General features: G+C 46.1%; 1 protein-coding gene across 2 annotated transcripts in view; it reads left to right on the top strand.

Moving 5' to 3' along the window:
- Tm7sf3 (transmembrane 7 superfamily member 3) overlaps positions 1–13,895 on the top strand; it is a 58,322-nt gene that overhangs the window by 18,698 nt on the left and 25,729 nt on the right. For both annotated transcript variants that reach the window (XM_008846878.3, XM_008846879.3), the window contains 3 exons: positions 1,241–1,361; positions 3,220–3,391; positions 12,966–13,143. In XM_008846878.3, coding sequence (XP_008845100.1) covers positions 1,241–1,361; positions 3,220–3,391; positions 12,966–13,143 — 471 coding nt within the window. The remainder of the gene's footprint in view (positions 1–1,240; positions 1,362–3,219; positions 3,392–12,965; positions 13,144–13,895) is intronic.

Raw genomic sequence — 13,895 nt, 5'->3', positions numbered from 1 at the left:
GTGTGAGCCCCCCATGGGGGAGGCATATGTGTGCACTCCATGGGCGGGAACGTCTGGGTGCCCTCCATCGGGGGGAGCGTGTGTGTGCACTCCATGGCGGTGGGAGCCTGTGGGATACACTCCATGGCAGTGGACAGGGAGGGCTCAGGTGGGTGTAACCTTCAGGGTCTGCCCCCAGTGAGACCCACATCTCTAAGGTTCTACAGCTCAAAACAGCGCCACCAGGTGGGGACCAAGCATTGAAGGTTATGAGCCGGGGGGCTGGGCCCTTTTGCATACAAACCACAACACTCCTCTTGGAAAGAAATGCACAAATTCAATGTTTGGCATTTCTGGGTGTTCCTGGAGGCCCTAGAAACCATTTTTTTACCCCAGCTTGTGAGTCTGTTTCTTTACCTTTGTAATTCTAGGGCAGGTTGGCAAGCTGTAGACCAGAAGCTCAATCCAGTTTGCTGCCTATTTTTGTGCATACATTTTTTTATGTGAATTAAATTTCCAATATTTATATTGCATTTAATCAAATAAACATTTATTCCTATAAATGGTGTCGGGTTCTTTCGCTTTGTCCATTCATACGTGCGCAGACTGTTCCAACAGAGAGGACGCCACCTTTTCCACTTTGTGGACACCTCGTAATGTCAGTGCTCAGAGTCGCTTAGCAGCTACAAGAGCTTTCAGACCCACTGGGTTAGTGACTTTTCCCGTTATAATGACAAAACACCTTATTGAAGGATGGATTTATTTTGGCTAACTATGGTTCACTGGTACAGTCCCCCATGAGGGGGAAGGCTGGCTGGCAGCAAGCGCCGGAGGCAGCTGGTCACATCGTGGTCATATTCAGGATGCAGAAAGCCAAATGCTGGTGCTCAACTCTCTCTCTCTCTCTCTCTCTCTCTCTCTCTCTCTCTCTCTCTCTTTTACCCAGTCTTCTAGGACCATAGCCTGTGGAAGGTGCCGCCTACATTTTATTAACCAGTCTAGAAACTCCCTTCCAGAACACCCAGGTGTTTGTCTCCATCTGACAGTAGTCTGTTAAGTTGACAATATTACCATCACACCCACCATGTCTGGCTGTCTTCTGCTCTAGGACCCTTAATCTCAACACTACCCTTTCTAACACCAGTTCATGGTACAGCACAAATGTTGGAACTCTGAGCTATTTCTAGACAGGAAGTTGTTAATGATGTTTTCTGGAGCATGAAAAAAATGCTGTTTAGTAACTTCCCTATTTTTCATCCAGATCCTATTCCCGGAGGCTGTAATTTGGAGTTTGATTTAGATATTGATCCCAACATTTACTTGGACTATAATTTTTTTGAAACAACTATCAAATTTGCCCCAGCAAACCTAGGCTATGCAAGGTATGATGGGTCCTTCTGCTAACATTTCTCTTAAAACTCTCATGACTAGCTGGGCGTGGTGGCACATGCCTTTAGTCCCAGCACTCAGGAGGGAGGCAGAGGCAGGCAGATCTCTGTAAGGGCAATGCCAGCCTGGTCTACATAGTGAGTTCCAGGTCAGCTGGGGATACAGGGAGACCTTGTCTCAAAAAGACCAAAAACTACCCTCTCATGCCTAGTAGGTGGGCTCAGCAAACTGCTTCATGTCCGTGTTTTTCTGTAGTAAAGTCCAATTGTTTCTAATTGGGGGAATATGCATAATTTAAGCCTCATTATTAATATTTGATTTGATGCCCTCTTCCAGTCTTGCAAAGTCTTCATTTGAAGAGACAGGTGTGAGTCTGTTGTGAGTTTGGAACTGCATCTTAGTCTTCTTATAGGATTTACATATAGAAGTCATTTCATAACTGTAAAACATCCTTATTTCAGCTGGGCTTGGTGGCGGGCGCACACCTTGAATCCCAGCACTGTGGAGGCAGAGGCAGGTGGACCTATGTGAGATTGAGGCCAGCTTGGTCTACGTAGTGAGATGAAGGCCAGGTGGGCTGGAGTGAGACCTTGTCTCAAAACAAACCAAAACTAAAACCAGAAGCCCCCTCACCCTCATGCCTTAAAAGGATTTAGGTTTTCAGAACTCTGCTTATGGATCTACTTTAATAGCAATAACGTCGGTGACATTTGAAAACTTCCGGCAGGCCTGTCACCCACAGAGCTGGAGCTGTGTGTTCCTTGTTGTTAATTTTAATAATTTTATGAAGAAGGAGCTGTTGTTCCCATTTTACAGAGAGGTTTTATGAGACATTTGAGGTTAGGTGACTGACCACAGGCACACAGTAGCAAATGGCAAAGGCATTGATTGCTCTGGGCCTGACTCACGTCAGAATCTGGTTATTTAATCACACCAGCCTCTCTCAGTACATCTTAGCCTCTGTTGCTATAATAAAAGTACAAGCTAAGTGTCCCTTATATGAAAAGTTTGGGGCTAGAAGTGTTTGAAATTTCAGAGAATTTTGAAGTACTTGCATAGACTTTAATGCTTGAACATCCTTAGTCTGAAAACCTAAAATGTTTCCAAATTTAAATCTTTTCAAGTATTATGTTAGTGTCCCAAAAGTTTCAGGTTTCAGAACATTTTAAGTTTCAGAATTTCAGATTAAGAATGGTCAGCTTGTATCAGAGACTTGATGGGTGGGTTATGAACAACAGAAATAAATCCTCCCTCCCTCCCTCCCCCCCCTTCTTTTTCTTGGCAGAGGCTTACTAAGTATCCCTGATTGGCCTGGAAATCACTGTGTAGAACAGGCTGGTCTTGCACATGTAATGATCCTCCTTCTGCCTTTCAAGAGCTAAGATTGCAGGCCTGCACCACCACACCCAGAAGTTCATTTTTCATGGTTCTGGAGGCTGGACAAAGGTCAGGGAGCCAGTGCTTTTGGGCCTGGTGAGGGCCCTCCTTTGGGTTGCAGACTTCTCAATGAATCCTTATGAGAATGAAAGAAAGCCAGAGCCGTCTGGGGTCTCTTCTGTAAGGACACTAATCCCATTCAGAAGACCTCCACCCTCATGACCTAATCATTTTCCCAAAGCCTGACCTCTAAAACCAGCACATTGGAGGCAGGGATTTCAAGACATGATTTTTGAGCAGTACAAAATCTAGTCCATAGCCGCGTGCTACTCTCCTCTAGAATACGAGCTCTTCTCCTGAACTGTTGAACTGGAATCGTGTGTGCAGAAGTGTGAAATTAGAGCTCTGGTTCCTTTTTATAGATGGAACTTGTACCACAAGAGACTGATGCTCAGTTTTGTTGGTTGACTTTAGAGATGAGGAGCCTCCGTCTTGCGATGTGGGCACAGGCCAGGACTTCAGGTGGAGGCTGCAGTATGATGTGTACCAGTATTTTCTGCCTGAGAATGACCTCACCGAGGCCGCACTGCTTTGGCATCTGCAGAGGATGGCCCAGGTGCCCCAGGTGAAGGCCAGTGCTGTCAAGGTGAGTCTGGGTCTCGGGGCTTATTTAGCTGGGTTGTGGCACCTGTGACACTGTAAAAATGATGTTGGCCTTTGGGGAGAGGCAAGTCAGTTATGTGTTTATTGCAGCCATATCTATGACGTTGTAATACTGAACTAGGGAGAGCATAGGAGGTAATTTTCCGTGTACTCCAATAAGTATCAGACAGGAACTTCTGGCAAGTAGACAGGTTATAGGTTTTAAAAAATGAGAAACTGCTTAAGGATATACACATTGGCATTGATATTTTTTATTTTTAAAATTATATTCATTATTTTGTGTATATGAGTGTATTGCCTGCATGTATGTGAGTGCACCCGTGTCATGCAGTGCCACAGAGGTCAGAAGAGGGCATCAGATTCCCCTGGAACTGGAGTTAAGGACAGTTCTTAGCTGCCATGTGGGTGCTGGGACTTGAACCCAGGTCCTCTGTAAGAGCAGTCAGTGCTCTTAGCTGCTGAGCCATCTCTCAGCCCCCTTACTTATTATTTTCATTTTATGTGTATGTATGTATTGTCTGCATGTATGTAAGTGGACTGTGACATGCAGTGCCTACAGAGGTCAGAAGAGGGCATCAGATTCCCCTGGAACTGGAATTAGGGAGTTATTAGCCCCCATGCAGGTGCTGGGAATTGAACCTGGGTTCTCTGCAAGAGCACTGCTCAGCGAGCTCTCCAGCTTCAACGTTAATATTTTAAAACATAATTTTATGGGTCTGGAGACATGGCTCAGCAGTTGAGAACACTGGTTGTTCTTGCAGAAGACCCAGGTTTGAATCCCAGCACCCACATGGCAGCTAACAACTGTAACTCCAGGTCCAGGGGATCGGACAGCCTCTTCTGTCCTTCGTGGGCATTGCACACATGGGTGCACTTACCTACATGCAAATAATACACGCAATACACATAAAATAAAAAAATAATAATATATTTTTAAAATATATAATTTTATTCTCTGAGAAGTTCATGCATACAATGTTTTTGTTTTTGTTTTTGAGACAGGGTCTCCCTGTATTCCCAGCTATCCTGGAACTTGCTATGTAGACCAGGCTGGTCTCAATCTTACGGAGATCTGCCTGCCTCTGTACTGGGATTAAAGGTGTGCACCCCCGTGCTTGGCTCATACATTTTGTTTTGATTATATTCACTCCAGCTCCTCCCCTAACTCCCCCCAGGTTCACCCCCAACTCTTCCCTAACCCCCCAACTTCATCCCTCTTTTTTTTAATAGCCCACCAAGTCCAATTTGTGATGCCCATATACTCGTGGGTGTGGGGCCATCCACTGGAGCATGGTTGACCTACCAGGGACACCCTTAAAGAAAACCGCCTCTCCCTCTCCCAGCATCCATCAGTTCCGAGTAGCTCCTGAGCCTCTCCCCCTCCATGCTGGAATGTTGACTGGCTTGACCTTGTGTAGGTCTTGGGCCGCAACCACAGTTGCTGTGAGTTCTGAAGACGGTGGTCCTGTCATGTCCAGAGGTCACTGTCTCTTCGGATGACGCTGTGTTGCACTGGTCTTCCCTGATCTCTGGCTCTTATGCTCTTCCCTCCCCGTGTTCCTCAGCGGTCCCTAGCCTTTGGGGTGGGGTGAGATATGATGCCCCGTTATGGCTGAGCACTCTGCAGATTCTTATTCTCTGCACTTTGACTAGTTTCGAGTCTCTGCATTAACCACCATCTACTGCACAAAGAAACTTCTCTGACGAGGTCTGGGGGCTGCACTAGCTATGGGTAGAGAGGTCAGAATTTAGAGGGTTGAATACTATGTCCACTTATCAAAATCATAGCAGTAGGCTCACCTCTGGGCCTACACGCTCCACAGCCATGGGTTTTGCCAGGTTTACGGTACCAGGCATACATCGCCTTCTCTGGACCAGCCTAAAATCCAATCAGGAAGTGGTCCACGACGTTCATGCCACTGTTGCGTCCACAGGCATACCTTGCTGGTGTTAATAGTTGAGGTTAAACATAAGGTCTGTAACTCAGAGCAGACGTTTTCTCTGTGTGTTCGGACCCTGTAAACCCTTGTTACTGCAGGTGTTGACAACAACCAGGCAGACTGACATCACTTGGGAGCTTCTTAGACGTGTAGGCTCTTAGGAGCCAACTCAGAACCGCGGGTCACAATTTGCTCTTTATTTGCATTTTATAACCAAGTGATTTTTGTGCATATTAAAATTTGAGATTTACTGCTATAGACAATATGTGGAAGGCAGAGTTTTACCTGTATATCTGAAAAGGTTCCTGATAGCAATCTAATGCACAAGCTCATTTTTCAAGCTCACAGTTGAAAGGCGTGCTTGGGGGGCGTGGGCTGACGGTGGTAGACCAGTTGCCTAGCATGATCTAGGTCCTGGGTTCTAACCCCGCTAGAAAAAAATGGGGGGTGGGAGAAGAGCTTGGATAATAGGCTACTTTTTAAAGCATCAGTAATTAAAAAAAACATTTAGTATGTGTGTGTGTGTGTATGTGTGTATGTGTGTGCGCGCACGCGCGCAGGCATGGGCATGCATGCCATGGTGTGTGTGCAGAGATCAGAGGACAACTTGCTGGAGCTGGTTCCCTCTTTCTACTATGTGGGTCTGAGGGACTGAATTCAAGTTGTCTGTCTTGGTGGCAAGTGGCAGCTGTTTTTATGCTCTGAGCCTTCTCACTGGCCCAAAATGGGCTATTTTTAAGACGTTCAAAACTTTTTTTTGTAACCCTTGAATGAAAGTAAGTCTGTGTGATGAAAAATGAGAAGGAATTGCTATTGCTGTAAAAGGCTCCTACACTAAATAACTGAAAACTGGTAAAGTCAGGGATTCACTCTGCTTGGGGGCTGTTGGGTTTAAGCTTACTCTTTGGGGAGCTGTTGGGTTTAAGCTTACTCTTTGGGGGGCTGTTGGGTTTAAGCCTACTCTTTGGGGGGCTGTTGGGGTTTAAGCCTACTCTTTGGGGGGCTGTTGGGGTTTAAGCCTACTCTTTGGGGGGCTGTTGGGGTTTAAGCCTACTCTTTGGGGGGCTGTTGGGGTTTAAGCCTACTCTTTGGGGGGCTGTTGGGGTTTAAGCCTACTCTTTGGGGGGCTGTTGGGGTTTAAGCCTACTCTTTGGGGGGCTGTTGGGGTTTAAGCCTACTCTTTGGGGGGCTGTTGGGGTTTAAGCCTACTCTTTGGGGGGCTGTTGGGGTTTAAGCCTACTCTTTGGGGGGCTGTTGGGGTTTAAGCCTACTCTTTGGGGGGCTGTTGGGGTTTAAGCCTACTCTTTGGGGGGCTGTTGGGGTTTAAGCCTACTCTTTGGGGGGCTGTTGGGGTTTAAGCCTACTCTTTGGGGGGCTGTTGGGGTTTAAGCCTACTCTTTGGGGGGCTGTTGGGGTTTAAGCCTACTCTTTGGGGGGCTGTTGGGGTTTAAGCCTACTCTTTGGGGGGCTGTTGGGGTTTAAGCCTACTCTTTGGGGGGCTGTTGGGGTTTAAGCCTACTCTTTGGGGGGCTGTTGGGGTTTAAGCCTACTCTTTGGGGGGCTGTTGGGGTTTAAGCCTACTCTTTGGGGGGCTGTTGGGGTTTAAGCCTACTCTTTGGGGGGCTGTTGGGGTTTAAGCCTACTCTTTGGGGGGCTGTTGGGGTTTAAGCCTACTCTTTGGGGGGCTGTTGGGGTTTAAGCCTACTCTTTGGGGGGCTGTTGGGGTTTAAGCCTACTCTTTGGGGGGCTGTTGGGGTTTAAGCCTACTCTTTGGGGGGCTGTTGGGGTTTAAGCCTACTCTTTGGGGGGCTGTTGGGGTTTAAGCCTACTCTTTGGGGGGCTGTTGGGGTTTAAGCCTACTCTTTGGGGGGCTGTTGGGGTTTAAGCCTACTCTTTGGGGGGCTGTTGGGGTTTAAGCCTACTCTTTGGGGGGCTGTTGGGTTTAAGCTTACTCTTTGGGGGCTGTTGGGGTTTACGCCTACTCTTTGGCATTCTAAGCAAGAACTCTACCAACTAAGCCACATACTCAACCCCACCTCTTCTAAAGGAGGAACTAATTCACCCCCACATGATAAACAAAAAGTCTTTACAGAAGAATGCCAGTTCTATACATAATAGAATTGGAATAACAGAAGTAGCAAATGAGCATCTTATGAACCTCAGTGAAATAATTCAGGCAAGGGAGCCGGCAAAATGGCAAAGCAGGTAAAGGTACTTGCTGCCAAGTCTGATGATCTGAGTTCAGTCCCTGGAACATATGGTGGAAGGAGAGAACTGACTCCTGTAAGTCATCCTCTGACTTCCATACTCATCACACACAGGAAGGAGAGGGAGGGAGGGAGGGAGGGAGGGAGGCAAGGGTCATTAAGAGAAAGGTTTGTCGATGATGAGGTTTTTCCAGATGAATTCTGAGTTTGAAAAGAGAACCTTTTAGGTTGGGTGGTCCTATGTCTCCACCTTGTGCAAGTGGTTAGAACCAGCTTTTCCTGCATCATGTGTTGTCCTGTCACCAGTGTGGCTGTCCAGTAGTACAAGTTCAACCTGACATCAGCCCACTTGGTTCTCTGTTCATAGGAAACATAGGGGCTAAAGAACTAGCTGGACCTTGAGCACTGGCAAATCCAGATTGTGGGATATTCTGTGAGACAACACACAGGTTTGATCTCTTTCAAAGCCTTGGAGTGGCCAGTAATGGGGGAGGGTGTCAGGAAGGACGGCTCTAGGCTCCTAAGACTAAGCTGAACACGCATGACTCTTGTTTGGAGAATGCTTGGGAGAAGGAGAAAAACTCTAAAGGCATTGAGGGATCAGAATGTGGACTGGTCTAAAGGCATTGGGGGATCAGAATGTGGACTGGTCTAAAGGCATTGGGGGATCAGAATGTGGACTGGTCTAAAGGCATTGGGGGATCAGAATGTGGACTGGTCTAAAGGCATTGGGGGATCAGAATGTGGACTGGTATTGAAAATTTTCTTAGGCAAGCCAAGGCCTCGCAGCAGCAGACAAGGATGTCCTGATTCTTAGTCTCCTGCTCAGTGTGGCTGGGTGCACTGCGTGGCACCCTCACAGCATTAGGAAAGCAGAGCCTCAGTGCTGCTCTGAAGGGCAGTCGGAGCCTGCACTTTGACAGAGGCTTCGGTCACAGGCACTGAGGCGCCTGTGAGGAGCACAGTGAGGGACCTGCTCACTGAAGTATGTGGAAGTGAAATGTCACGATGACCGACTTACCTTCAAACAAAAAGAAAACTGGGGGAGAGGGCAAAGAAACCACCCAAGCGCTCAGCAGCTAAGAGCCCTTGCTGCTCTTGGAGAAGACCCGGGTTTGGTTCTCAGCACCCATATCGGATGCTCACAACTGCATGTAACTTCACCTCCAGGGGATCTGATGCCCTCGTCTGGCCTCCTCAGGCACCCCCATACATGTGTGCACACACACATCTATGTAAATAAAAAAGAAATGAAAACAATTATGGGGCTGTGGGTGTATACAGCTCAGTGGTAGAGTACTGCCTAGCATGGATGAGACTCTGGGTTCAATTCAATACTGTCACCACCCCCCAAAATAGATAAAACATTGTGATTATGACGTATGTAGTTTCAGGAGAGCCGGGTGTGGTGGTGCTTGCCTGTAATCCTAGCCCTTGGGAAGCAGAGGAAGGTGGGTTTCTGTGAGATCAAGGCCAGCCTGGTTCATTTAGTGAGCTCCAGGCCAGCTGTGACTAGGGAGACCCTGTCAAAAAAGAATCTTACAAGGGTAACTGGTAATGTTGGTATTGTTTTGAATTTGATCAATCCTTTGCCCAGAATAAGTAATTTTTTTCTTATGAGATTTATTGTTTGTTAACTATATGTATGGGGAGCTGGAGAGATGGCTTAGTGGTTAAGAGCACTGGATACTCTTGCAGAGAACCTGGGTTTGGTTCCCTAGCACCTACATGGAGGATAACAACTAACCATAACTGCAATTCCAAGGGATCCAATGCCCTATTCTGGCTTGTGCAGACACGGGTGCACTTACATCCATGCAGGCAAAACACTCATATACATAAAATAAATCAATAAAAAAATTTTTAATTGCAGCTGGGTGTGGTGGCACATGCCTGTAGTCCCAGCACTCGGGAGGCAGAGGCAGGCAGATCTCTATGAGTTCAAGGCCAGCCTGGTCTACATAGTGAGTTCCAGGACAGCTGGGGCTACAGGGAGACCCTGCTTCAAAAAGCCAAAAAACAAAAATTTTTTTTTTAATTACGTATATGTGTGTGAGGCGGGTATGTGCACATGAGTGCAGGTGCCTGCAGAGGGCAGAAGAGGGCGTTGGATCCCCTGGAGCTGGAGTACAAGCAGTTGTTAACTACCTGACATGGGTGCTGGGAACCATGAACCCGGGCCCGTCCGCTGCAAGAGCAGCACACTCTCTTAACTGCTGAGCCATCTGTCTAGCCTCTGTTTGGTCTTTGTTTTTGAGGCAGAATCTCATTCTGTAGCCTAGACTTTGCTATGTAACTCTGTATCCCAGGCTGGCCTTGAACTCACAGTAATCCTCCTGCTTCAGTCTCCCAAATGTTGGAATTACACAAATGGTTGCAAGCAGTGTTTTTAAATCATGGTATTTTCATAGGTATTTACAGTACCCTTCTTGGAGGGGAGGCTTATAGTATTTCCTTCTGAAATTCGTTTTTTTTTTTTTTCCATAGCAATAATTTAACTGTGCTTTTTTTAAACTTTAAAAAAGAAAATTCGGAGAGATGGCTCAGTGGCTAAGAGCATTGACTGCTCTTGCAAAGGACCTGGGTTCGATTCCCAGCACACACATGGTGGCTACAAACTGTCCTTAACTCCAGTTCCAGGGGAATCCGAAGCCCTCTTCTGACCTCTGCAGCATTGCACGACACGGGTGCGCTCACATACATGCAGGCAATACACTCATACACATAAAATAAAAAAAATAAATAAAATATTTAAAAAAGAAAATTTATTGAGAATTTCATACATGAATATAAGGTGTTTTGATCAATTCCATATCCACTCCCTCCCCTCCAACTCCTCCCATATCTCCCCTTCTTCTTTTATTTATTTATTTATTTATTTATTTATTTATTTATTTTTATGGGGCTTTTGGCTACTCTAACATTTCCCCCCTCTGAAGAACTAACTCTAAAATCTTTTAAGTATTAGATAAGAGCTCCCAAATATTTTCAACATTTTTGGCCTTTGGAACAGAATATGTTGCTACGAGGCCCAAGGACATTGTTACTAACTCATCCCATATCTCCCCATCACTTTTTTCTGATTACTTCATGTACTCTTTCTTCTTCTTTTGATTTATTTGTTTTTTTATGGGGATTTTGGCTACTCTAACATTCCCCCCTCTGAAGAGGTAACCCTAAAATATTTTAAGGATTAGATAAAAGCTCCCAAATACTTTGAACATTTTGGCCTTTGGAACAGAGTATGTTGCTAAAAGGCCCAAGGACATTTTGACTTTTAGCTAAGAGCTGTCCTGGAACTCACTATGTAGATCAGGCTGGTCTTGAACTCACAGAGATCCGTGTCCCGAGTGTTGGGATTAAAGGTGTGCATCGCCATACCCAGCCCTACCTCCTAGTCTTAACACACCATCCTCTGAAGGGGTTACCCAACTTTCAGATAGGGAATCCAGTCGCAGACGGCTCTGGCTTCTTCCATGCTGAACAGGGACGCAGGGTGAGGCAATTGGGGTACCCCTTCAGTGGGTCTATCTAAAAGACTCCCACATTGCATAACTTGCATCTCCAAGGGGAAAAGAAAGTCCTTGAATCATGAATAGGAGATGTGAAGGAGAAGTAAAGGCAAGAGTAATTAGCATTACAAGTTCTAGACAGGGAACTAGAAGAAGTCAGAACAGGGCAATTTTCAAATGTTTATATGAAAGTCCATTGGAATTTCTTGACAGGGGCTTCCAAAAGCATCCCTCTATTGGGTTCCTCCTTGTTTTTTTTGTCTTCCAAGGCTGGACTCTAGAGTGATGGATTTAGGATTTGCATTCAGGTGTTTTGATAGCTGTTGGAGTGGCTAGAATCAGTGTCAGTTCCCTCTCAAAGGTTTCACCACGTGGAAGCAGGGTCCAGGTGCTCTCAGGTGGCCCCCTGAGTTCTCGGCCCCTATACCAGAGGGAGGGCAGAGCAGGCACTCTCTGACAGTCTGCTGAGATCAAAGCTGCTGTACCGATGGAGGTGGGATCCGGCCCTCTCTTGAAATTCTTAAACGTTAGTAGGAACGTTTACCTCTGTCATGGTTGTGTAGGGGAGATGTGGTTCCTCCATCAAAAGGCATTCCCTATCTACAGAGCAAACTTTAAGAGGGAATTTTGGGAATTAACGATGACTAAGTGACAAAACCATGCAGTTTTCTTATTTGAGAAAACAGTGGGTGCTGTTGGGACTAGCACAGTCTGGCCTGGTCCGCAGTGTCTCTGTGGTAACAGCCACTGTGTGTCTGCACTCTGTCCTGGATGTGGTGCTTAGTACTAAAGAGAGTACTAAGCATACTGGTAATAATGGTTACTGTGTGCTGAGCGCTACTCTGTGCCAGATACGATGCTCAAAGAAAAAGTACTGAGCAACGTAAAGTGGTTCCTGCCTTTGCAAACGAAAAAATTTATTTATTTATTTATTATTTATTATAACCCCAGCTGGCCTGGAACTCATGTAGACCAGACTGGCCTTGAACGCAGAGATCCGCCTGCCTCTGCATCCCCAATGCTGGGACTACGGGCGTGCACCATCATGTCCAATATTCTTCCATTTTTGAAAAATATTTTATTTATTATTTTATGTGTATGCATGTATTGCCATTGCCTGCATTTAGGTAAGTGCACCTGTGTTGTGCAATGCTTGTGGAGGACAGAAGAGGCTGTTGGAGCCCCTGGAACTGGAGTTACGGACAGTAGTTAGCTGTCATGTGGGTGCTGGGATTCGAACTCAGGTCTTCTGCAAGAACAACTAGTGTTCTTAACCACTGAGCCGTCTCTCCAGACCCATGAATAGCCAGTGTTCTTAACCGTTGCGCCATCTCTCCAGCCTCTCTTACATTTTTTTTTGAGGCAGGGTTTTACTAAGTAGCCCAGGCTGGCCTCAATCTTGAGGTGATTCTCTTGCCTCTGCCTCCCAAGTGCTAGGATTTTAGATATGTGCCACCATGCCCAGTCCATGGGTTGTGTACCTTTTGTTTGTGTGGATTGAACCCAGAGTCTTACAATGCTAGGCACATACTCTACCCCTGAGCTCCACTCCTAGCTCCTGGTTAGTGTGTGTTTTAAGCAGGAATTATAATTTAATATTATTTGCAGGGGGTTGACAGAACAGCTTTGAAAAAAAATCATCTAGGGGTTGGAGAGATGGCTCAGTGGTACTGGTTGTTCTTGCAGAAGACCCGGGTTTGAATCCCAGCACCCACATGGCAGTTAACAATTGTCCAGAACTCCAGTTCCAGGAGATCCAACAAACTCTTCTGTCCTCCGCGGGCACTGCAAGACACGGGTGCACTTAGCTACATGCAGGCACTACACGCATACACATGAAATAAAAATAATAAAATATTTTTAGAAATCTAAACCCTACCTGTTACTTTTGGTTTTAGGTGATTACCCTAACAGGTAATGAGAAGACAACTGTCTCCTTCTCTTCCCTCCCCGGACAAGGAGTCATTTATAACGTCATTGTTTGGGACCCGGCCCTCAATACGTCTGCCGCATACATTCCTGTGCACACGTATGCCTGCAGCTTTGAGTCAGCAGAGGGTAACTGTGCTTCTCTGGGTGAGTGCATGTGTTTAAACTCATACATTCTTCCTCAGTTTTGCAGATGGATTTCCGTTAACAAGAAGTTTAAGAGTGTTCAGAAGTGCTTTCATCTAGCTTTTCTTCATTTATTCAGTAGATGTTTTTTTGTTTTGTTTTGTTTTGTTTTGGAGACAAGGTCTCCCTGTAGACCCAGCTGCCCTAGAACTTGCTATATAGACCAGGCTGGCCTTGATCTCACAAAGATCTGCCTGCTAAGTGCTGGGATCAGGGAGGTGCACTACCACTCCTGACCCTAGTAGATGGTTTTGGAAAGACCCTACATTTCTGCACTCCATTCAGAGAAATAGAATGTATCAGTGAACAAAACCAGAGCATTGAACATTGGTTACTGGGTTAGTGGTATCTGTCAGTTTCCCCAGCATATGTAATGTGCATATATATGTATTCTATGTATTTAGTGAAGGAGGTGAGATTTATAAGATAGAAAATACTTAGCAGCCAGGCATGGTGGCGCACACCTTTAATCCCAGCACTCGGGAGGCTGAGGCAGGCAGATCTCTGTGAGTTCAAGGCCAGCCTGGTCTACATAGTAAGTTCCAGGACATTTGGGGCTACAAGGGAGACCCTGTGTCAAAAAGACCAAAAAAAGGAAAAAAAAAGTTAGAATTTGGGAAACTAACGGGCACCAAGACTACAAATAGGAACCGTAGTGTGTGGTGTGAGGAAAGTCTGAGGCAGCTGGAGAAGCCTCACAGGCGGGGGCCCCG

The sequence above is a fragment of the Nannospalax galili genome, unplaced genomic scaffold (assembly GCF_000622305.1).
Source record: "Nannospalax galili isolate Female #2095 unplaced genomic scaffold, S.galili_v1.0 scaffold763, whole genome shotgun sequence".
Classification (NCBI taxonomy): Eukaryota; Metazoa; Chordata; class Mammalia; order Rodentia; family Spalacidae; genus Nannospalax; species Nannospalax galili.
The sequence above is the reverse complement of the archived record's forward strand: the minus strand, read 5'-3'. Positions and strand labels throughout refer to the sequence as shown.